Source organism: Macaca fascicularis, chromosome 1, assembly GCF_037993035.2.
Source record: "Macaca fascicularis isolate 582-1 chromosome 1, T2T-MFA8v1.1".
Taxonomy (NCBI): Eukaryota; Metazoa; Chordata; class Mammalia; order Primates; family Cercopithecidae; genus Macaca; species Macaca fascicularis.
In genome coordinates, this window is record NC_088375.1 from 18,739,715 (window position 1) to 18,762,690 (window position 22,976).

The 22,976-nt window shown below is 49.3% G+C and overlaps 1 protein-coding gene across 4 annotated transcripts in view; it reads left to right on the forward strand.

The window, feature by feature from the left end:
- PGBD5 (piggyBac transposable element derived 5) overlaps positions 1 to 22,976 on the forward strand; it is a 106,862-nt gene that overhangs the window by 56,740 nt on the left and 27,146 nt on the right. For all 4 annotated transcript variants that reach the window (XM_065547782.2, XM_045391837.3, XM_073999031.1 and 1 more), the window contains exons 2-3: positions 11,699 to 12,126; positions 17,948 to 18,082. In XM_065547782.2, the coding sequence (XP_065403854.1) occupies positions 11,699 to 12,126; positions 17,948 to 18,082 (563 nt within the window). The remainder of the gene's footprint in view (positions 1 to 11,698; positions 12,127 to 17,947; positions 18,083 to 22,976) is intronic.

Sequence of the window (22,976 nt, forward strand, 5' to 3'; positions counted from 1 at the left end):
TAGAGGTCAAGACAGGGCCTGTGCCACTTCCTTTTTGTTCATTTGCTTCTTTGGCCTCCCAATAATTTTTACAGTACTAAGATAGGGTTACAAAAATGGTGGCACATTTTTATGTCCAACCAATTCTGTGTATCCCTGAGACCATGTGTTGAGGCTCACTTGTATATAAGTGAGTTTATATACAAGTTGGGGGCATCTTATAAGAACAAAGGAAAAGAACAAAGATCAAGACCCTCTTGATCTTGGGGATCGAGAGGTCTGGGCCAAGCGCACACCCTACCTCTGCACGTACACACTCACTCACATACACACACGTTCCCCCGGCCTCACCAGTGTAGGACCTGCCTGTACCTCAGGCTGCCGGAAGGGCTCCTCACCCTAGACCTGGCCCAGGCGTTACGGACGCTGTCCCTCTCTCTTTTCCTTTTCTCCCTCATCATTTTCTAGCAAGCACATTCAAGACTTCGACTTTCTCTGTGTGCTGCCGGGATGCTGTTGACTATCTTCAAGCCCTGAAGAGTCATCATCCCCCTGTGTCATTTCATTTCCCCACTCATTCACTTGCTCACTCACTCTGCAAGAAGTGCCCCTGGGGCCAGACACTGTTCTAAGCCCTGAAGATACAGCCAGGAACAGAGCAGACAGTGTGGACCTTAGACACACTTTTTCTTTTAACCCCTCCCTAGGGATTCACCATAAATGACAGAATCCCTGCTGACTTCCTCTAAAAATATTCAGAATTTCATGTTTGCCCTTTAGCAGTCAGACTCCTTGGTCCTGCCCTGCCAGGCCCCACACTCTTCTCGGTTGCTTTTGGGGGAGGGGCCACTTGGCCTCAGCAACACACATTTCTAAGCATTTATTTTAGGCATGGAAGAAATCCCAAGTCCATATATATTTCAGTGGTCAGCTTCAGCCTTTTTCCATCTCCCCAAGCCTTCTCTGTCCCCCACCTTATTCCTCCTCCACAGCCTCCTCCTCACCACCACCATCTGCGTGGTCAGAACTTGAGCACATCCGTGGAAAATCAGAAGCAACCACAGAGCTAGAAAGACCCAGCCTTCTGGGGAGTATTCATTCCTGCCTATGTGGGGTGCGGTGTGGCACGGGGAAGACAACCCCCAGCTCCTTGGTGTCTAGTTTGCAGGACCTTGAGCTCCTTGGTGTGCCAGCTTGCGTGACCTTGAGAAAGTTCTCTTCCCCGAGCCTCTGTGTTCACCTGCAGAGCAGAAGTCCAGTAGCCCTGTGCTTGGCTGTTGTGAGAATGAAACTAGACCCGAGAATGCTCTCTGTAGTGGTTGATATGATGAAGAGCCTCCATGGGGTATGCCGGAGTGCTGCTTTTCTGTCAAGGACATTCTTGGAGTATAATTCTTGAAACCTAGATGACGGAGCATCCTTTTTAAATTTTATTATTATTTTTTAAGAGACAGGGTCTCTGTCGAGCAGGCTGGAGTAGAGTGACGCAGTCATGGTTCACTGTAGCCTCAACCTCCTGGGCTTGAGCAGTCCTCCCACCTCAGCCTCTCGAGTAGCTGGGACTATAGGCACGTGCCACCACACCACACTATTTTTTTTTAATTTTTTGTAGAGATGGGGTCTCACTATCTTGCCCAGGCTGGTCTCAAACTCCTGGGCTTAGGCAGCCCTCCTGCCTCGGACTCTCAAAGTGCTGGGATTACAGGTGTGAACCACTATACCTAGCCAGCATCCTTTTTATCGCTCAGATTGCTCCCTACGTGGCTGGTGACATGATCCCTTTCTCCGTTGCCTTTCATGGAGGAAGGACTAGGGTGGTCCCTGGAGGGTGGGAGAACGTGTGCCATGGTACATGGTTTGGCAAGTTGAGGGCATCGGTGGCCTCAGCTGGGGCCCAGTGAACAAGAGGAGGCAGACCTGGGGAAGGAGCCTGAAAAAACAGCAGCCCAAGTGAAGGAAAACTGAAATGGACCCGATTTGATTGCGATTGAAGAGCTACAGAGGGTGTCACTGGAGCAATAAGCGGGGAGGGAGAAAGCTGTGAAGTCGTGGAAGAAATTAGCAAGTTACCTGGGTGGTCCCTCCCATCGCAGCGGGTCACTATGCGTGAAATGGGGCCTCTCCTCACCCCCACCTTCCTCCTCGTCAGGTTCCACGGAAGTGGGAAAAACACTTCTGCCGTCCTTTTGGTACCCAAGCAGAGGCTTTAAAAATACAAACTCGTGAGAAATAGACACAGTGCCTAAATGAAATATAAACTGTGGTGGCTACGGCTGCTGTTTCGTAACAGCCATCTGTACGTCGGCTCCCGGGAAGGGGACAGAAGCCTGAGATGAGGGATTAGCAATGCTGTCGTGGGTGTGATCAGATACCATTTATGGGGCATTACTAGAAATCAGGCACCATGCAAGCCATCTCATCCCACTTAATCCTCACACCAGCTCTGTGAATTCCACACCGTGGCTGTCTTCACTTTACCAACAAGGAGACCAAGGCTGAAAGAGGTGCGGTAACTTGGCCGAGGTCACACACCTCATGAATCCAGGAGCTGGAGCCTAGTCCAGGACCTCAGCTTTGCTGGACAGCAACTAGTTCAGAATAATAATGGGAGGCTTTTGCATAATAATTTACATTCCTCAAAGTACTTATGATTGTCTTATAATTAGTCTCAGAAGGTAAATAAGGCTAGGTAGCTAGGCAAGTTACCAGTGAAAAAACTGAAACCTGGAGACACTGCAGCTTCTCAGAAGTTCAGATAGCTAGTGAAAAAAAACAGGAACAGGATCCAGCCCCACCACCCACCAGCCCCATCTGCAGGTAATCTCCATCTCTCATCCCTGCAGACAGCACTACATTTTAGCTTTGTACTAAGGATGAGTGAAATCTATGGTTTGGGTAGCAGAGTATTAATATCTTACTGGATGAGCTTTCTAATGAGCAGCCTGGACTGAAGAGAACCATAGCACACATAGGCATGGCAGGACTCACAAATTGCCACGGATTAGCCCTGTCCCCTCCTGGCCTTTTAGTTTATTGCTGCTAAGGGAGTCAAATCACAATGGGGCTTTCTGTTTGCAGGTGTTCATTCATTTGACTGATGTTTGACATTAGAGGATTTGCCCTGCCGTCATCCCTGTGCTAGGCACAATGTTTGCAGCCCTTCCTGTGTTATCTTGCTGTTTACATTGAGCCCCAGATCTGGCTGAAGGGGTAAAAATCCTTCGTTCCATCTGTATAAACATGCATGACCTGATCTCTGCCCACTGACAACATCCAAACAGTCATTCATCCACATGACATAGAATGTCAAATGCTGCTACTCCACATAGAGGTGGGACCCCCATGGGAGGAGGTACATGTGACGGGGATTTTGATTGGAGGGTCCTCAGGCCAAGCATGTGGCAGTATAGTGCTCACCTTGGAGAAGACTCTGCCAGCCTTTATTTTCCGCTGCTCCATCGTTAACTTCGTGCCCTCAGAGATGGTCGAGCCTACCTCTGCCTAGCAGAGCACTCCCGAGACATGTTTTTAAGTAGGTCGTCTGCAGGTGGAAGGCACTTGAGTTGGCCAATCACACAGAAGTGAAATCTTACGTGTTGTGTGAGAATGGCTTTTTTATGTGTACGGGTGCCTTGTATGATAACTGGTTTTGAAGGTTAGCTGCCTTTAAATGGTTGGTACATTGGGTTTTGGGGGCATTGTCACTCATTTTCTGTTCACCAGCCCTTTGTCACATGACCTCTAGTCAAGGTTATGGATTTAATATCTATATTAGTCAATTGATTCGCTTTTTTTTTTTTTGAGACAGAGTCTCACTCTGTCGCCCAGGCTGGATTGCAGTGGCTTGATCTTGGCTCACTGCAAGCTCCACCTCCCGGGTCTACGCCATTCTCCTGCCTCAGCCTCCTGAGTAGCTGGGACTACAGGCACCCACCACCACGCCCAGCTAATTTTTTGTATTTTTAGTAGAGATGGGGTTTCACCGTGTTAGCCAGGATGGTCTCAATCTCCTGACCTCGTGATCTACCCGCCTTGGCCTCCCAAAGTGCTGGGATTACAGGCATGAGTCACTGCGCCCGGCCTTTTTTTTTTTGAGATGGAGTCTCTTTCTGTCGCCCGGGCTGGAGTACAGTGGCATGATCTCAGCTCACTGCAACTTCTGCTTCCCGGGTGCAAGCAATTCTCCAGCCTCAGCCTCCTGAGTAGCTGGGACTACAGGCACGTACCACCACGTCCAGCTAATTTTTGTATTTGTATTACAGGGTTTCACCATGTTGGCCAGGCTGGTCTTGAACTCCTGACCTCAGGTGATCCACCCACCTTGGCCTCCCAAAGTGCTGGGATTACAGGTGTGAGCCACCATGCCTGACCAGCTTTTATTTAAACCTTTAGGGACTCCATACAACTATTCTGTGGTTCATATTTCCTGTGAACAACTTCAGCTCAGATGCTGATTCTAAAGCTATTTTCTTTTTATTGCTAACTTCTTTGCCAACCACTGTGTTGTGTTAGCATGAGGAATACCTTCCAAGTGCACAGACACACGCGTGCACATGCATGCAGAGTTTATCTTCTCTGTTCCTAACAAGAAAGCCCTGCTGCTTGATACATTTATGCAACTGAAGCTGTACTTGACGTTTTCTGGCAGTTTCTGCATGTTTTCTAAGGGCTCTACGGAATGGTTAGCCACTTCAAATGTCCTTGGTTAGAAGATACCATTTAGGAGGTTAACACTAATCTGAACATAATTTTGGAATATTCGTAGGCATGTAGGTCAGACCTGTGCAGAAAGGGGAAGCCTTCACACTCCTCACAGCCATCCAGTGAATTAGGTGTAAGTTATTTCACCTTTCTACCCAGATTGAAAGGTGCCAAACCCAGTGGTGTCCGGAAGTGAGCCAGGACTCAATCCCGAGGGCACCTACCACTGTGGGAATACCCCGATAGAGCTGAGAATCAAGTTTGTTTATTTTGGTCACTTAGTCGTGAACAAAGAGGTTGAACAAGGGAAAAAGTCTTTGAAGCACTCAGTGACTGAGTGGCTGAATTCTACAGTTGCGACTTGAACCCCAGGTGTTTACTAAGTGGACAATAAGCTTGTCCTTCATCTCAGCCCCATGGGGGAAGGAAAAAGGGATGCGAGAGAAATGGTGATTACTTTAGCTGAAGATAAGGACCAGATGCAGCTGGCATTGAGCAAACAATGAGATTGGCTGTTTCCTACATTGTCCTTTTATAGGGTGTAACTTTGTGTCTGAAATGATAGGAATATTTTTGTGGTGTTGTAGAACATTCCTGTTATATTTTTGTACCTGTTTGATTTAGCCTGGAGATAAATGATTCCATCCTCTTAAGCCCTTCATTTAAAATATTGATTCTATCTGTATCGCAAAACGGCTGACAGTTTGAACCAAAAAATACCAGCGTATGCAAAATGCAAAATGCCCTTTTCACCAACCCCCGCAAAACCAGTGCTTGAGGCTCTAAAGGGCTGCAGTTTAGATGGCACATAAAGCCACCTTTTTTTTTTTTTTTTTGAGATGGAGTCTTGCTCTGTTGCCCAGGCTGGAGTGCAGTGGTGCCATCTTGGCTCACTGCAACCTCCACCTCCCAGGTTCAAGCAGTTCTCCCTGGGCCTCCCGAGTAGCTGGGACTACAGGCATGCACCACCACACCAGGCTAATTTTTGTATTTTTAGTAAAGACGGGGTTTCACCATGTTGGCCAGGCTGGTTGCGAACTCCTGACCTCAGGTGATCTGCCTGCCTCGGCCTCCTAAAGTGCTGGTATTACAGGCATAACCCACCACGCCTGGCCAGAGCCACCCTTTTCTTCCTGATGGGGTGAGGGTGGGGATTAGTCCCACCTGTGGGGTGCTCAGCTGGCCTCCAGATCTGAGTGAAGGGAGAGAGCAGGAGCGGCTCCCAGGACCTGCACTGCCAAGGCCTAAAGCTGCCATCTTGCCTGTGTGTGCGAGATCACGTGACCCTCTTACCCACTGTGGGGCGGTTCCCACTTGATCATAAAGAAACTGAAATGCAGAGAGGTTGTGTGTCCCGAATTCTCAGGCCATCTCTTACCTGGGACTCTGCAGGCCCACCCCCACTTGATTTCCTAGATGGCGTGGGCATCCTCAGGGACGTGACCAAGAGGTGTGCCCACCGTGCTGTCTTTCACTCCTCGTCCCACCCACCCACTCAGGCCTCCCCAGACGCACAGGTTTTCCCTGGCTGATGTAACCTTGTCACCCGGCATTAGCACGGGGACTGTTGCCATAGAGACCCAATGCTTCCCACTGAACTTAGAAAAGATGCTCCTCCCCTTGGGTGGGCCAAGGCCTCTCCCCTCCCCTTTGTCATCCAGTGGTCAACAGGTGTAAGAGGTAGACATGCTGTATACGAGGCTCCAAGGACACAGAACACACCAGCCTTGACCTCTGCCTTCACACTTTAGCTGGGGCCGGGGAACGGGCCACACAAGCAGACCAAAAACGAGCATGAGTGGCCGATGGAACAGCTGTGAACTGTGCTAAACCCAAGGAGAGGCACCGAGTCAGGGCTGAGATGAAGAAGCCGGCCTGGGGGTCAGGAGGGTCCCCCAGAGGGTGATGCTTCTTGAAGCTGGAGCCCCAAGAGGGCTTCCTTCCAGGAGGATCAGGCCCTGAGGTGGGAAAGAGCTTGCCACAGTCCAGGTCTGACACAGACTTCCCTGGTAAGCCTCCACAAAGGTCTGTCATCCAGGCCAGAGGCAGCGACTGCTGTGGATGGAGGCAATGGGCCTGCCTTGGCCGCCCTGTAATCCATTCCCGTGCCCTGCACACCTGTAGGGAAACTCAGTTCAGAGCATGGAGGTGAAGGAGCCGGTAGAGGAAGTTAAATCCCAGCCAGGTCTCATCTGACTGCGGGAACAGCCACCAGATCCTCCCCCAACCCCTTGTGCAGCAGATCGAGCCTGCTGAAGTTGCAAGAACATGGTCACGTGGTGCTCACAGTCCTTCACTGGCTTCCCGCACCCTTGGGCAAGTCTGAGCCCTGTGACAGCCACCAGGCCCTCACGCCCCACTGATGCCTCCAGCCCCACCCACTCCCCTTCCTGCTCAGTTGCTTCAAGGCATTCTCACTGGCCACAGGACCTTTGCATGAGATGTTCTCACTGCTGGAAATACCCCGAAACTCCCCACTGGGGCTGATGGCTTTTCACCAGTCACCCTTTTAAGCCCATCTCAGGGAGTTCCTTCAGGAAGCCTTTAGGATCCTGCCTCCCCTTAGGCCTGGGTTTGGGGCCCCTCTTGTGGGCACAGCTCTCCTCCAAGCCTGGATCCTTGTCTGCTGCCTGCTCCTCTTACTACCTGGTCAGCTCCTGGCAAGGGAATAGCGAATCTTAACTCCTTTCTACTTTCAGGATCCATATGGTGCTCAAATGCCCATTGAATGAGTGGTTTCCCTAATTGCCCTTGCGTTACAATCCCCTTTATAAACGGAACATCTCCTTTTCTAGTCACTGCTGAGGAGAGGGAATCTGTTTCCTCTCGGGGACAGGGAGAGAGGGGATCCCTTTGGGGGACTGGGCATTACCAAGCCACTATACATTGCTGCCCTGGGTCTGAGGGAGTGGGGAACCGAGGTAGGTGGTGTGATGGGTGCCTTGACATGAATTGCCTGGTGGGGCGGGGGGAGGAAAGGACATGGCAGAATGAGTTTTGTCTGGCAACGCACCATCAGCATGCAGAACCCTTTACCCTAGCCCAGACACCGAGGTACACCGAAGCAGCACCTCCTCTTCCTCCTCCGGGTCTCCCCCACCTCCTCCTTCCCAATTCCATTCTGCCTTTGATTTTTTTTTTAACCCACATGGGTTCTCCATTCCGCTTCAGAGTTACTGTAGCTGTGCATTTTCATCCTGAGTTATTCCCAGCAACACATGAGCACTGTGGAGGTGGAGGGAAGTGTTGGGTTTGGAAGAGGGAGGAGGATGGGAAGACCATCCCATGACTTCAGTTGTATGTGGGTACCATGTGTAGGAGAGCCGCATAGATGGGACAGAAGGGCTGCTGCTAATAACCGCAGCAGGTGTGCTCAGGCTGGCCTGCGAGGAAGACTTCCCCAACCGTGAGTCACTTAGAGTGGATGCCCTTGGGCTGCATCCTTCCAATTCTGAGGTCCCGTTCCCTCAGTTGCCAAATGGGATGATGCCTCATGTAGATGTTGTGAGGATTACATGGGTAATATCTGGGAAAGCTCTCCATAAACAGATCCGAGTCTTATCTTGGCTGGGAGTGCTGCCCATGCCAGGGCCATATTGTTAAATGGTCCTTGTTATTAACTTGTTGATAAGGAGTGGCTGTATTAGGCCATTCTCAGGCTGCTATGAAGAAATACCTGAGATTGAATAATTTGTAAAGAAAAGAGGTTTAATTCACAGTTCCGCATGGCTGGGGAGACCTCAGGAAACTCACAATCATGGCGGAAGGGGAAGAAAGGCACCTTCACAGAGCAGCAGGAAGGAGAAGTGCAAGCAGGAGAAATGCCAGACGTTTATAAAACCATCAGATCTGGTGAGACTCACTGTCACAAGAACAGCATGCAGGACCCGCCCCCATGATCCCGTCACCTCCCATGAGGTTCCTCCCCAACACGTGGGGATTACAATTCAAGATGAGATTTGGGTGGGGACACAGAACCAGACCATATCACTGACTCCTGACTAGCATTTCTTTCCTGCCTTCCCTCCCTCCTTCCCTCCACAGATCACAATGATTCACCTGTGCCAGGACTTTTCAAATCCCAGTAATCACAGCAACTCAAAGAGGCCAGACAGAATGCTCGTAAATCAAAAACAAACAGTTAAGAGGGAGCCGGCCGCTTCCCAGTATCTTCATGAAGCAGCTGGCCCAGGCCAGGGGTTGCATGTGAATTCATTTTGAAATGACCTGGGAGGCAAAATTACTTTCAACATAACTTTAAGCAGAGAAAGTTCCATTCTGCTTCATCAGCATGATGTAGCAATTAAAATGCCGGTTTTCCTCCTCTTTGAGCACTATCCTTGAATAATTGACGGCTACACCCACCAGAGGCTGCAAAGCTGTGCTGAAATAAAATGATTTTCATTAGGAGTAGGTGTGGAGCTTCAGGCTACACCTGCGGAATCGGCCCTCATTCTTACTGGCCTCATCTTCATGCCAGCCAAGACCTCTTCCTCCAAGACCTGTTTGGTGCCCAAAGAACAGTTGGTGGAAGTGATGTATGTGGTGCCACTTTATCCTCCAGGCCTCTGTTGCTTCTGTAAAATGCAGACAGTTAGAGTCTTCCTTGGAAAGCTCTCGGCCTGGCTGTCAATGAATTTCTGTTGATGATATCTCGATAAAAGTTACCAAGCCTCAGGAACCTCCCTTAGGGCCAGGCACCAGGCGAGGTGCATTATTCACATGATCTCATTTATTTCACGCTGTATGACAGCCTTTCAAAGTAGGTATTTCTATGTCCATTTCTACAAGAAAACTAGAGCTAGGAGAAATTAAGCAATTCCTCTAAGACTGTGCAGTTAGCTAGAAGTAAATTTAGGGTGTCAGAGCCCCAAATCCATCAATCTGATTCTAAAACTTGGGCTGTCTCATGCACATTATCTCCCTTTATTTTTCTGCAGAAACTTGTTTTTCAGAAACTAAATCAGTAATAAAGGAAGGTTGGAGAGAGTGATGATTAAAATCTGAAGAATAAGAACAACTTTTGTTAGAAATCTATATACAGGTGGGGTGCAGTGGCTCTCACCTGTAATCGCAGCACTTTGGGAGGCCGAGGCAGGCCAGTCTCTTGAGGTCAGAAGCTCGAGACCAGCCTGGCCAGAGATAGGCAAAACCCTGTCTCTACTAAAAATACAACAATTAGCTGGGCGTGGTGGTGGGCATCTGGTAATCCCACTACTCAGGAGGCTGAGGCAGGAGAATCGCTTGAACCCGGGAGTTGGAGGTTTCAGTGAGCTGAGATTGTGCCACTGCCCTCCAGCCTGGGCAACAGAGACTCCATCTCAAAAAAAAAAAAAAAAAAAAAGAGAAGAAAAATCGATATACAGATGCAATAGAAGCAAATTTTGTCTCCTACAAATCTCTGCATATAGTTAGCGTACCTTAGGTTACTACATAGAATGGTAAGCCATAGCTCTTTAAAAATATGTGTGTGTACACACATGCAGTCATGCTTCACTTAATGACAGGCATACATTCTGAGAAATGCATGTTAGGTAATTTTGTTGTGCAGACATCATGGAATTTATTTTACAAACCTACATGGCACAGCCTCCTACAAACCTATACTATATGGCATAGCCTATGGCTCCTAGACTACAAACCTGTGCAGCATGTGACTAGTGAATACAGTACAATAGGCAAGTGTAACATAATGGTATTTGTGCATCCAAACATATCTAAACATAGAAAAGGTATGGGAAAAATACAGTATTATAACTGTATGGGACCACCATCCTATATGCAGTTATTGTTGACTGAAACATTCTGGGTGTGTGTGTGTGTATGTATTCAAAGGGCTGCATTCGTCAAAAATTGTGAGGTTTTATCCTATATGTGAAATTATCTAAATAAGCCCCTTCAGATTTAGTCCATAGTCACCACAGAGTTACTGCATAGGGAATGCTTAATGAAAATTGCTTTTTCCTAGGTGGAATTTTTCAGGCCCCAAGTGGTGAAAACGTTTTACTTACAAAACCGCTTCAACTTACCAGAAAATGAAAGCCAGAAAGCCGTAGCCAGGACCCTGTATTAGAAACTCCACGTGTCTTTGCATCTCCTCCCTGCCCTTATGTGCCCTTTCTCTTCAGATCAGTATTTACCGAATGTGCCAGATTTGTAAGAACTTGCATTCTGCCCCACACTCCCAGGGAAAGCATGGCGTCTGCAGGGGAGGGAGGAGCCCCGTGTGATGGCGTGGCAGGAACAGGAGGGGCTGTTCTCTGCTGTCTAGGGGGAGTGTTGGAGTGCCTTTTGTTTTTAATTGTTTTATATATAAACATATTTATACATCGATGTATTTGTAATATCTGTATTTTTACATGCATATATGTGTATATGTGTGTGCCTGTGTATGTATGTGTATATATATGTATATATATATGCATGCTTCCTTATACAGAGAAGCACCCCAGACTGGCAGACGGTGCTTTTAATTTGTATGTATAAATATGCATATTTTAATTTTAAAACATGTTGATGTATACATTTATACGATATATATCTCTAAACATACACATTTATGTGTGTGTGTGTACATCTCTAGTTAAGACTCGGCTTGTGCCCCGAGTGTGTGAAACTCCCCAGACCGACACGGGTTCTGTGCTGCGCGGGTTCTGGCGAGCAAGGACGCGACTGCGCCCCCCGAGGGCTGTTCTCTGGTCTGGTGTGGAGATGCAGGCTGCACCTTGCACTCCGGATGTCGGGGCCGTTCGTTCCCGTGGTGTCCGGGAGGAGCCGCGCTCCCACACACAGCAGGAGAGCTGGCTGTTTTGGAGCAAAGGGGGATACAAAAGCTGCGGGAGCCAGCACTGTCGGGTGGTTGCAGCAGCTTCTGGAAGGTTGGAGGGGAAGACGGTAGCACTGGAGGCAGCGGGGGCACTCGGGCAGGGACGCAAGGATTGGAAATGCAGCCGTTCTGGTGTTGAGTCAGGGTGTGGCGGCCGTGCTAAGGAACGCTCCACCTGGCTTTGGGTTTCAGGTCCCACCCGAAAGATGCCCCCCAGCGCCAGTGCCGTGGACTTCTTCCAGCTCTTTGTCCCAGACAACGTCCTCAAGAACATGGTGGTGCAGACAAACATGTACGCCAAGAAGTTCCAGGAGCGGTTTGGGAGCGACGGAGCCTGGGTGGAGGTGACGCTGACGGAGATGAAGGCGTTCCTGGGCTACATGATCTCCACCAGCATCTCCCACTGCGAGTCCGTCCTCAGCATCTGGAGCGGCGGCTTCTACAGCAACCGCAGCCTCGCCCTCGTCATGAGCCAGGCCCGCTTCGAGAAGATCCTCAAGTACTTCCACGTCGTGGCCTTCCGCTCCAGCCAGACCACGCACGGGCTCTACAAGGTCCAGCCCTTCCTCGACTCACTGCAGAACAGCTTCGACGCTGCCTTCAGGCCTTCCCAAACCCAGGTGAGGCCCGCGCAGGAGGTAAGAGCTCGGCCAGGTGTCCTCGCTCTCTCGGCCTAGCCTTGTCTGTCGGCAGGGCTTTGGGGTGTCCTGCCTGCCCTGAGTTCACTTCAAGGTCACCTCTGCTATTCTTCCATTCCATTAATCCACATAATCCAAACGAGATCGAAGGGGAATAGTAATAATAGCTCCAGCCCTCAGAGAAGTCAGAATTCAGTGTTTTGCTCTGAGAGGCAATCTTCCTCCTCTTTTCTCCCTATCCTTCATTTAATTATACTTTCCAAATGATGTTTTGCTCAGGTGAATATTAATTTTATTGTCATATTCTCTGAGAATGGCCTCACCTGTTGGCGATGAAAGGCAGCTAGAAGCGTCCTGGGTGGCAGAGGGAGTGAGCCTGGAATTAGAACCATTCTTCAGACTATCAGGGGTTACTTATGGCCACACACAGCAGAGCCAGAGTCTTTGGATGAGGGTTTGGCAGAGTTCCGGGCATCACTGGTCTGATTCCCTAATACTCTCCCCAACCAATTCCAGAAAAAAAGGGTCTGCCTACGCTCAGCTCCTGAGCCCCTCCCTTCCTTCCGCTGGTATCCACTTGCACCTGGGACAATAGCACCTGGCCCTGGGGAGACAGAACTCCAGAATCTTCCTCAAAAATTGCCCTGCTGGTCTAGCAAACCGATGAGATGGCTAATTTCCAGAGATGTCTGTAACCCGAACCAGGAAGTTCTTGGCCCATGTGGGCCCCATTCCCTTTGATTTGGTCTGTGTGGCAGCAGAAGTTAAGTTCAATTTTATGTATATGTTTAAAGACCCATCGCACATCTCTCTCTCCCGTGCTGCTTCTAAGGCTCTTCTAAATAAACCTCCAATTCTTGTTGACATTCTCCTGTAGGTCCTCTCTCTCTCTATAGCGTGCCTTTCCCGCACACAGCTAAATATCACAGGGTTTTGTGGGGAAGGCAGTGCCCTATTTCATGTCTGCTGGAGCCTTCCATTCTCTCTGGATCATTCTCCCCACTGTCTGGTGAACGTGTTAGGCTCGTTACGATTTCCGAGTGTTTGCAGCATGCCTTCTGGCCCCTGGAACGCCTTGCCTTCTTCTCTCTGCTTTGCAAATGCATCCACTCTCCAGGGCCAGTGTAAGGCCCACAGTCCCATGTGGATTCCCTGTTATCTGAATTCCCCCCAGTAATTGATGGGGCAGCCAGATGCCACTGTGCCTCATCCTCCAGTGTGTCATTTACCTTCCTAACAAGAAGTGGAGACTTGCGAGGACATGAGCTCTGCCCTATAACAGGCCCTGTGATAGGCCCAAGGACGGGCCCGAGCACATTATCTTTTCTTTCACTGAATACTTGCTTGGTTGAAAATGAAGCAAATGAGAGACAGTTGCCTGGATGCAAGAGAAAAATAACATTCAGACCATGCTGGGGTCAAACATTTGGAGAGGTGCTGCAGAAGGCTCTGTGCACGCTGTGCCTAAGTATCTGTCAAGAGGTATCTGTAATGGAAGTCCAGGGTGAGTGCCCGGCCTCTCTGACACACTGCAGTGGCCACTAGGAATTCTGAGATTTGTGGGCCCGCCTCTCTGCAGCTCCCAGGCATAGGTACCCTGAGGGGAGGCCCAGCAGCGTTGCTGAGCCCGGCTGGGTGGGCAGTGGCTGGACTGCAGGTGGGCAGGTAGGCAGGTGTCCAAGGGAGCAACTCTGCCCTCCTTAGCATATGGCTCAGATGGGCAGTGCTGGATTAACAGGAACAGGGAGAGCCTAGAAGGATGATCGTGTTATTCTGCTGCTCGCCGCTTGTATTTGGTTCCAGGTGATGAGGCTTGCAGAAGCAGGGCCTGAGATGAGGCTTAATCTGTGGAAGGGCTCTCAGGTCATGTTTAGGGCTTTTTCCCCTTTACTTTTGCTTTCACGTTTCCACCTCTTCCTCCTCCCTCTCCTCAGGCTCATTCTGCTCTCCTTCTATTACTTTGTATTTTGTTTTTATTTTACTGTATATGGGAAATTACATTTTCTTCTTGCTACATTTTCTACTCAGTACTCCTCCGTGGCAGTGAGGATCCCAGCAGGACACAGATGCTGAGCTCTATCTAGAAGTCCAGCCGAAGAGATGCTGATGCAGGGACTGTTGCTAGGGGCGCAATCGGCATTAGGGGAGACCGAAGGGAGCAGAGAAGGCTGTAGCCCAGGGGGAGGCCTCAGGGCAGGTGGGCAGAGCTTTACCTTGAAGAAGCAGATCTATGGCCACTCCTTGGAGCCTATTTTTATTATGCCATTTCTTTTTTCTTTATTGTCTTATCATTGGGAAAAGTTATATAATCATGTTATCAAATAGTTGAAATAGAGGAAATAAGTTTGAAATAAGTTGAAGGGGTTGATTGTAGGTCCCTCCCCTTACTCCCTTGCTCTCCGGCCTCTTTCTGATGACTCCCACTTGGCTGAGCAAGCCAGAAACCGGGGGCAAAGAAGCTGGCTGGGATAGTTCGTAAGAGGCTGACCTCCAGGCCTCAGTGCGGGGTCCGCAGGATGGAAAGTGACCCTGGGGGGCAAACAGAGAACACCCAGCTCACCCCATCATACAGCCTGGGGCACGAGGCTCTGGGAGAGTCAAAGGGTTGACTGGTGCCACGCAGCCTTTTGCACCAGCTCCGTGTCAGTAGGCGTGGAGCAGGGTAAGTCAAAGGAGATGAAGTCATAACGAGAGTATGGGTGTTTACTGTGACCAGAACCTCATGCTTCCTGGGGCTTCCTGTACATCACCTGTGCCCTCCGTTCCCTGGAGCAGCAGCCTGCCCCATCTGCTGAGGATGCCCCGGGCTTTCCAGTTTGGGTGGGCCAGGCTCTCCCAGGGGCTTGCAGGCCTTGTCATTCCCCAGGCTGCCAGCATTGGCCCGCCCTGCTCGGCTCCTGCATTTATGCTCCTCTCAGAGACACATCTGCCACTTAAAGAAGGAATGGGGTTCTTGTCCTGATCCTTGATTGGAGAAGCTGGAGGCTCTAAAGGAGCCTTGGATTCCTAGCTTTCCTGCTCTGTGAAAATCCCTGTTGGACCCTGGAACGTTCAGCTCACAGAGAGGCCATGATTTGCTTGTAAGCCTCAGGGCTTTCTGGGAGGGTCCTTCCTCTCTGCCCGCAGACACAAGTCGGAGCAGTTCTCTTCCCATTGCCCTCATCAGGTGTGTGCGGATCAGAATCCCAGGAATCATTCTGCACCCGTGTCCCTTACACCATCCCTCGGGGCTGCACTCCAAACACACAGCACACTCACCTCACATACTCAGCTCACTCACACCCTCCAGCCTGCAGTCTTGGAGCCTTTTTATTCCAGCAGCTGTGACCCTTTGGTATGAGTTTGGTCTTAGAGTCTTCAGAGGATTCCCAGAATCTAGCAGTAACCAAAGCAGCTGGGGTGAGGGTGTGTGTGTGTGTGTGTGTGTGTGTGTGTGTGTGTGTGTGTGTTCCTACACAAATAAAAATGGGGAGACACTGCATCTCCTCAAAACTGGAGCCAGATTAATTAGAGAAATATTTTCGGGGAGGGATTATGCAAATCAACAAATGGATGTTTTGTCTTTCCCCTACCATACATAACCACCCTCCACACCTCAAACCACGCTTGTCAAGCACAGGAGGAGGCTCAGGAGATACAGTTGTGTAACAGAAATGCTGACCAATCTGTAGCCTGGAGGAGAAGCAAGTGGTTTTTCTGGCAGGCAAAGTTTTTGGAGCTTTGGGGAGCATGCTGTTCTGTGCTGCATTTAGTCATGACACGTTCAGAATTCATTTAATGATGGTAGAAAAGGAAAAAGATCATTGAGGGTCAGCAATTCTTGCTGGCCCTTTTGCTTTGATGAGGCATGTGATTAAATATAAATTTGCAACTGATCATATGTTCAATGCAAGTGGAACAGAGGTGCACTTTCTTTCTGAAGAGAATGAGAGAGGGCAATTTTCATTTTCTGTGGCCTCAGAGGACAGAGTAGGATGCACGTCTTCGGCAAGGATCGTTGGGCAGGGAAAGGACAGGCAGAGGGCTTTTTTATGCCATCTTTTCCCTTCTCCATCTGCTCCCATTCTCCCACTGTGTGGAGGACTTGTCCATTGCACTTGAATAGTTCCAAATAGGGCTTTGAATGTTTAATGAACTACAAAGAGCCAGCGAGTGCAAGAAGCCAGGCGTGAGGGCCAGGGGAGATGTTGCAGCCAGGCCAGCCTCCCAGCCTTCCCCTTCACAAGACAGGGGAGACCACAAGTGATGTCCCCACGTGTCCATTAGTAGAAAAACTGAGGAGGCAGGTATGCCTGCTAAGACTGAACAACGCAGGGCTGTCACTTTTCAAAAATTGAATGCAAGGTACCTGTGCTTTCAATTTGCATTCAACCTCCGCCCATCTTCCATTCGTAGAAGAATGGAAGGATATTGTCCACATCACACGTGGTAAATATCATCCTCCGTTCCATCCTTGGAAGACCTTTTTCTGCCATCACCTGGGAACTTGTTGGGAACACACAGTCTCAGGCCCGGCCTCACTGAATCACAATCCACATCGTAGCAGGATGCTCAGGTGACTAGTTTGTTGAAATTTTTTCTGTAAATAGCCAGACGGTAAGTATTTAGACTTTGTGTGGGTTGTGTGACTGATGTTGCATGTTGTCAGTTGTGCTATTGTAGCCTCAAAGCAGCCACAGACAATATGTAAACAAATGAGCATGGCAGTGTTCCAATAAAACTTTATTTACAAAAACAGACATGGGCCAGACTAGGCAGTAATTTGCTGACCTCTGATCTAGGGCATCGTGTAGAGTTCTGGGAATCATTGCCTGTACTCTTCATTTCTATTCCCTACAGATGCACACTCTAATTCTTAATTAAGCTTGAGTTGGGATCAGGGAGGGAAGTGTAGCACATCCCTGAAATTTACCCTAAAGCCTCCCAAAAGAACTTTACCTTGAAGAGGCAGATCTGTGGCCACTCCTTGGAGCCTATTTTTATTATGCCATTTCTTTTTTCTTTATTGTCTTATCATTGGGAAAAGTCATATAATCATGTTATCAAAAAGTTGAAATAGAGGAAATAAGTTTTAAAATTGCCTTGGGAATCTTGTCAGAAAGGACATGACAACCCAGAGGAGAGCCAGAGGCTGTGCCTTGCAACAGGCCAACAGGGAACTGGGTCATTTGATGAATGATTTATTAAAAGAGGAGGTTCCGCCTGGAAGAAGGAGGTTGTGGGCTGACACGAGGGCTGTCTTGAAAATCCAAAAAAAATAATAATAATAACTTTTTTTTTCTTTGTTTCTCACTGGACAGAAGTCACACCCTTAGGTTTAAGTTAAATGTAGATAAATTGTGGATCAGGGAAAGACTTTTTTAGCAGTTGGAACTTTCCATGAGTGAAAGGAGCTTCCATGAAAAGAAGTGGGTGCCCATCGCCAGGCATGTCCAGCCAGAGGACACGGGACCTGTGCCAGAGAGCCCTCAACCAAATGAGAGTTAGGACAAGGGACCTTAGGCCAATAATAATAACAATAATAATAAATTCCACTGATGAAATATCTTCTGTGTATCAGGGCTGGTGCTATTTTGCATGAATCTTACTGAATCCTTTCTTACTGCATCCTCTCTAGAAACAGTAGTGTAGATAATGATACTACCCTCCTATAGATAAGAAGGGTCAGGATCAGAGAGGCAAAGTAACTTAGTTAAGGTCACAGAGCTGCTCAAAGGCAGAGGCTGATTTTGAGCTCCAATCGGATGAGCCCTCAAGCTCATGCTGCCTTCTGTGAGCGCCTCCGCTTTTTCCCTCCTGGCAGGTGCTACATGAACCCCTGATCGATGAGGATCCTGTATTCATTGCCACGTGCACAGAGCGGGAGCTGCGAAAGAGGAAAAAGCGGAAATTCAGCCTCTGGGTCAGACAGTGTTCTTCCACTGGCTTCATCATCCAGGTGAGCCCTGGGCTGAGTCCGAGGAGGGTCGGTGAAGAGGGTTGGTGAAGTAAATCGGGGGAAGTTGGGCTCATCTGGTACCCAAGAACGTACTCACATACCCTTTTCACTGTGTGTCCAAGTCCACCCAGATGCTCCTGCAGAGGCCAGGGCTGGGCTGCTCCCTCCTCCCTGAGGCAGCGGGTAGCCGTCCCTGGAGAGGCTGCTGCCACACCTGGCCCCATTCCCTGCACATTCTTCCTGCAGACTCAAGCCCATCTGGGTAAATGACTCATCAAGGCTCAGTCCCTAGCAATGTTGGCTAGAAGTGTCACCCAAACAGTGGGTCATATGAGGTGACTACCATCTCCCTGGAGGCTGTCCCTCAAGACTTACGGACTCGTGGCTTTGAAACTTAAGGCTGTCCCAGGAGGCCTCCCCACTCCCACCAGCTATCTGCCCAACCTTCCTGTTTCCAGGATGCCTTCTTCAGAGACCACCACCAACAGCCTGCTGGTGAAACTGAATAGCCTTCCCCAGGAGCATGTGCCCGAGTCATCGGCCCTGGGAACCAGCGTGGCCAACATGGGTGCATGTTTTACAAGAGGTGCCTGAGCTCTGCTTTTTATGATGATACTCCCAGGAAAAGCATCCGAGGTTGAGCTGCCAGGAGCAGTAGGGTACACAAAGGGAGATGGTGGGGACAGATAAACACCAGAATGTGGTGCCTAGGTGATGCCTCCCTGCCTAGTTTTTCATCCGTGCTGCGCAGTGACACCTTCTCTCATCAGACAGGCAGACCAGCCCTGTGGTGACAGCTGACCGCACGCTCACTCGCTGCCCTTGCTTGACCGCATCTCCAGGCCCCAAGGCACAGGGTTTTTGCACTTCCATCTTTCCCTGAACTAGAGCAGGATTGTAGGAAGATTCCAGCGAACATCTCCTCCCCACATCCACTCCAGAACCACAGTGGGGAAAGTGTTACTTGCTCCAGGAAAATGTCTTCCCTCCAAAGCACCATCTTGGCTCCGTCTGCAGGTCTGAGGGACCTTCAGTTTGAGTTGGGGCCAGGATCTCAAGCCAGACTCTGGGGCTCTGCTTGCGCATAGGCATTGTTTGGGGTCTCGCCAGACTGGACCTATCCCAGAGCAGAATTCCCTCACTCCTGGAGGTGTAGCCTCAGCTCCTTGTCCGCTGACATTCTCCAGAGTCCTCTGCCATCTCTGTAGCGCCTTTTGTGATGATACGCCCATAGGGTACAGGTGCATCGGATTCATTTTGTATAAACTTTCCAAAGGGACATTCATTCATTCTTTCAGTAAATATTTACTGGGCACCTGCTACCTGCACACGTTGTGCCAGGCATTGGGATATGCAGACATGGTCCTGCCATCCTTGAGGTCTGCCTAGGTAGCTTTTTTGTTTGGTTTGATTTGGTTTGGTGTTTTTGTTTGTTTGTTTGTTTGAGACCAGGTCTCACTCTGTCACCCAGACTGAAGTAAGGCAGCATGATCATAGTTTACTTCGCCCTCAACCTCCCAGGTTCAAGTGATCCGGTCACCTCAGCCTCTCATGTAGCTGGGACCATGGACGTGTGACACCATTCCTGACTGATTTATTTTTATTTTCATTTTGGTAGAGATGGAGTCTCACTGTGTTGCCCAGGCTGATCTTAAACTCCTGAGCTCAAGTGGTCATCCTGCCTCAGCCTCCCACAATGCTGGGATTACAGGCAAGAGCTCCCATATCGGCCCTGTGTGGCTTTGGAACAAATGTTTACATGCAGATCCTGTGTGCATCTGGCACCACTTCTTTCTCCTTCTACAGTTAGTGAGGAGCTAGAAATCACATCTGTCACCAGAAAAGGCCACAGATCTCTCTCTCTCAGTTCAGATTCGTTCCCAATTTTATAGAATCTATCAAACCCACATCTAAAATGTAAGAAGTTTGGGTTGGTACCTTGAAGTTTCCTTTCATTTCTAAAACTCTTGATTCTAGGAGGTTTTGCAGCAGTGTGAAGGTTTGTTTTTAGAAGCCAGAATTGAAGCTGACAACTCCCAGTCAAAAGCAGTGTCGCTTCCACCATTGCCAGGGGCAGCCTTCAAAACGTGCTCAGAAGTGCAGAGCCAAGGAGGCAATTAATTACCCGGCAGTTTCAGGCTGTGCTGTGACAGGACTGGCATGAGAACTTTCTCAGCCCCCGCAGTCCCTCTTTTTGTTCCTAGGTCCAGCTGAAGGTGCCTGTGGCGGGTACAGAGCAGGGAAAGGACATCTCTGCCCGTGAGGAGCCAGGAGATGCAGAGGAGGAGCCACATGGCCTGGGGACAGTTGTTTTCATAGTGTCCTGCCCCTTTTCGTGGTTCTCCAGGTGCTAATCTTGGTTTGACAGCTTTTGAAGGTCAGCAGCCTGGGCAAGCACAGCCCTGGGGCAGAACAATACCTTACACCGTCAGAGCTTTCACACCTGCAGTTCCCTGATCCTCCCCACAGCCTTGTAAGACAGAGAGAGCAGGCAGTATTGATCCCATTTCTTACATGAGGTGACTTTGGCTCACAGGGCTTACCTGCCAGGCAGCTGGTCAGCGCAGAGCTGGCTTCTCCCATGGGCCTTGACCTGCCTCTTCCCTCATCCATCCCCAAGGCATCCACAGCCCCTGCTCTTGCATTTACCTCCCACGTGAACTAGCTGCTCAGTCATTGCTCTGGAACATGGAGTTGTCATCTAGAAACTCAAGGGATGGAATTAGGTAACCAGTGAGGTCCCTTCTATTGCCATTCTATGATTCTCTTCTTTGTAAACGTCATATGTGAGGTTCTATACACAGGCCATTTTCTTCATTGTAGTTCCTCAGATGCATTGAGCTCTCCTGAATGACTTAGCAGAGAAGCTCAGTTGCAGCTGGCCGTGTTAAGGGTCAGCTCCCACTGTGCTGTGCTGTGCTGTGCTGTGCTGTGCTGTGCTGTGCTGTGCTGTGCTGTGCTGCTAGTGCAGCACCTGCCCCACGCCCTCCTGTTTCTGAGGTTGGCTTTGGCCCGTAGGATGCAGGCAGCTGTGGTACGTGAAAAGATTGGAAGGGGCAAGTGCATACCTCTCCTTTTTTGGCTTCTCTGCCCTGGCCATGAGAAAATGACCAGGATGGATCACCTGGGTCCTGAAAACCTGGGAGCTTAGTAAATGTTTATTACATGGCATATCGATTTTGTGGTTGTTTGAGACCCACTGTAATTGACCCAGGAGCCTTATCAGTTAGGTCTGCACAGCTGACCAGATAACTTTCTTCCAGCCACCATCTAATGTGGACCAAGACGAAGTGTTGAAGGGGCGGTGGGTGTCCAGATGTGTTCCAGGAGAGCCCAAATGATGCATAGACGTTGTTGCCCCAGCTTTATAGTTTCATCCTGCCAAGACCCTGAGCCTTTGACTGGCTCGACTGCATTCTTCTGACAGGCGGGGCGACTGCGGGATGAGCTCCACTTCAAAGATTCTAGATGAAGGGGTGAGTGAGAAAAAGGAGTTCCAGATTGGCCAGTGGTCCCAGAAAAGGTCCGTGGGAAAGCTGAATGGGAACTCAGTACAGCCAGCTCAGATCATCAGGGCCTCAGGCATGGTCAGTTGATCCCCACAAGGGCATTTGGATGAGAAGGAAGAAACTAACAGTTGGGCAAAAATAATAATAATGGTGATGGTGTTTAGAAGAGCTCTAATAGATTAGTATATTTTTATAGGTGTAATGCTCTTGAATTCATTTGAAGGGAAGTCTTTGATGAAAGTGGTTAAAGATCTTAAATAATTTAACTAAGAGAATATAGGGAGGCATGTGGTAGGATAGAAGTGAGAGGAAGAGATTAAGTTAACTATAGTTCTGAAAATTAAGGTGCTAATGGCCTGCATTGCTGAGAACGCAGGAAGCAAACAGTAAGAGGTTTTGAGGAGAAATAAGTAATCAGATGAGAAACAGACACAGCTTTACTGCAGAGTGTGAGTGACACCACCCGTGAATGCCATCCCGCTCTGAAACCTGGTCTTGCTTATCTGTCCTCACATTCCTCTTCCTAGTCTTCTTCCAGCAATCTCTGAAAAAAGGCACTGGTTCGGATGGGCGGGCTTCATCTCCCACTTGACATTTGTAGGGCTGTCCTGCAGAACTGCTTATCTCAAAAGTCTTTGGATCCAAAATGTGCGTTTTGGTGTTTCACCGAGCACCCAGCACGTGGAAAGGAGTCAGTGGGCGAAGATGCTAACCTGCAGTGCTCCAGGCCAATGGAAACTGTCAAATGAGGCCATTCACGTTGCTCTGAGAAGTAGATTACCGCACGTGGATCTTCGGGTCTTTGGTAATTTGGTCAACTTTAATATGAGGAATGGTGAGAAATGAAATATATGTTGTGAGGGATAAAAAGAGAGGCATGGTTCTGTTATCAACAAGCATAGCTTTTTGTGGTGGTAAAATGCAGATAACATAAAATTTTCCATTTTCACCATTGTTAAGTGTGTGACTCAGTGGCACTAACTACATTCAGTGTTGTGCAGCTGTCACCATCATCCTCTCTAGAACTTTTCCATCATTGCAGCAGATGAGGGCACATCTCTTAGCTGCATAGCGCACTGATACCTGGAAGTGGTGGATCTCCCATGAGCCCAGGTGCCTTCCAGATTCCCTGTCAGTGCTTTGGGAGCTCGGAGGAGGGGCCCTGGTCTAGTTGCAAGCTCTACTCTGTCTCCCGTGAAGCTCGTCTCACTTCCCCGGGTCAGACTGGCCACGATCTCCCGCTCTCCCAGGACTGCGCGTGGGGCTCCCAGGGAGGGACAGATGAATGGCTGGGACAGCGCATGTGCTTCCTGGCCCTCAGCCCTGTCACCGTCTGTCTGTATTCCATGCAGGGGCAGTACTTGCGGTCACTGACTTGTAGCGTT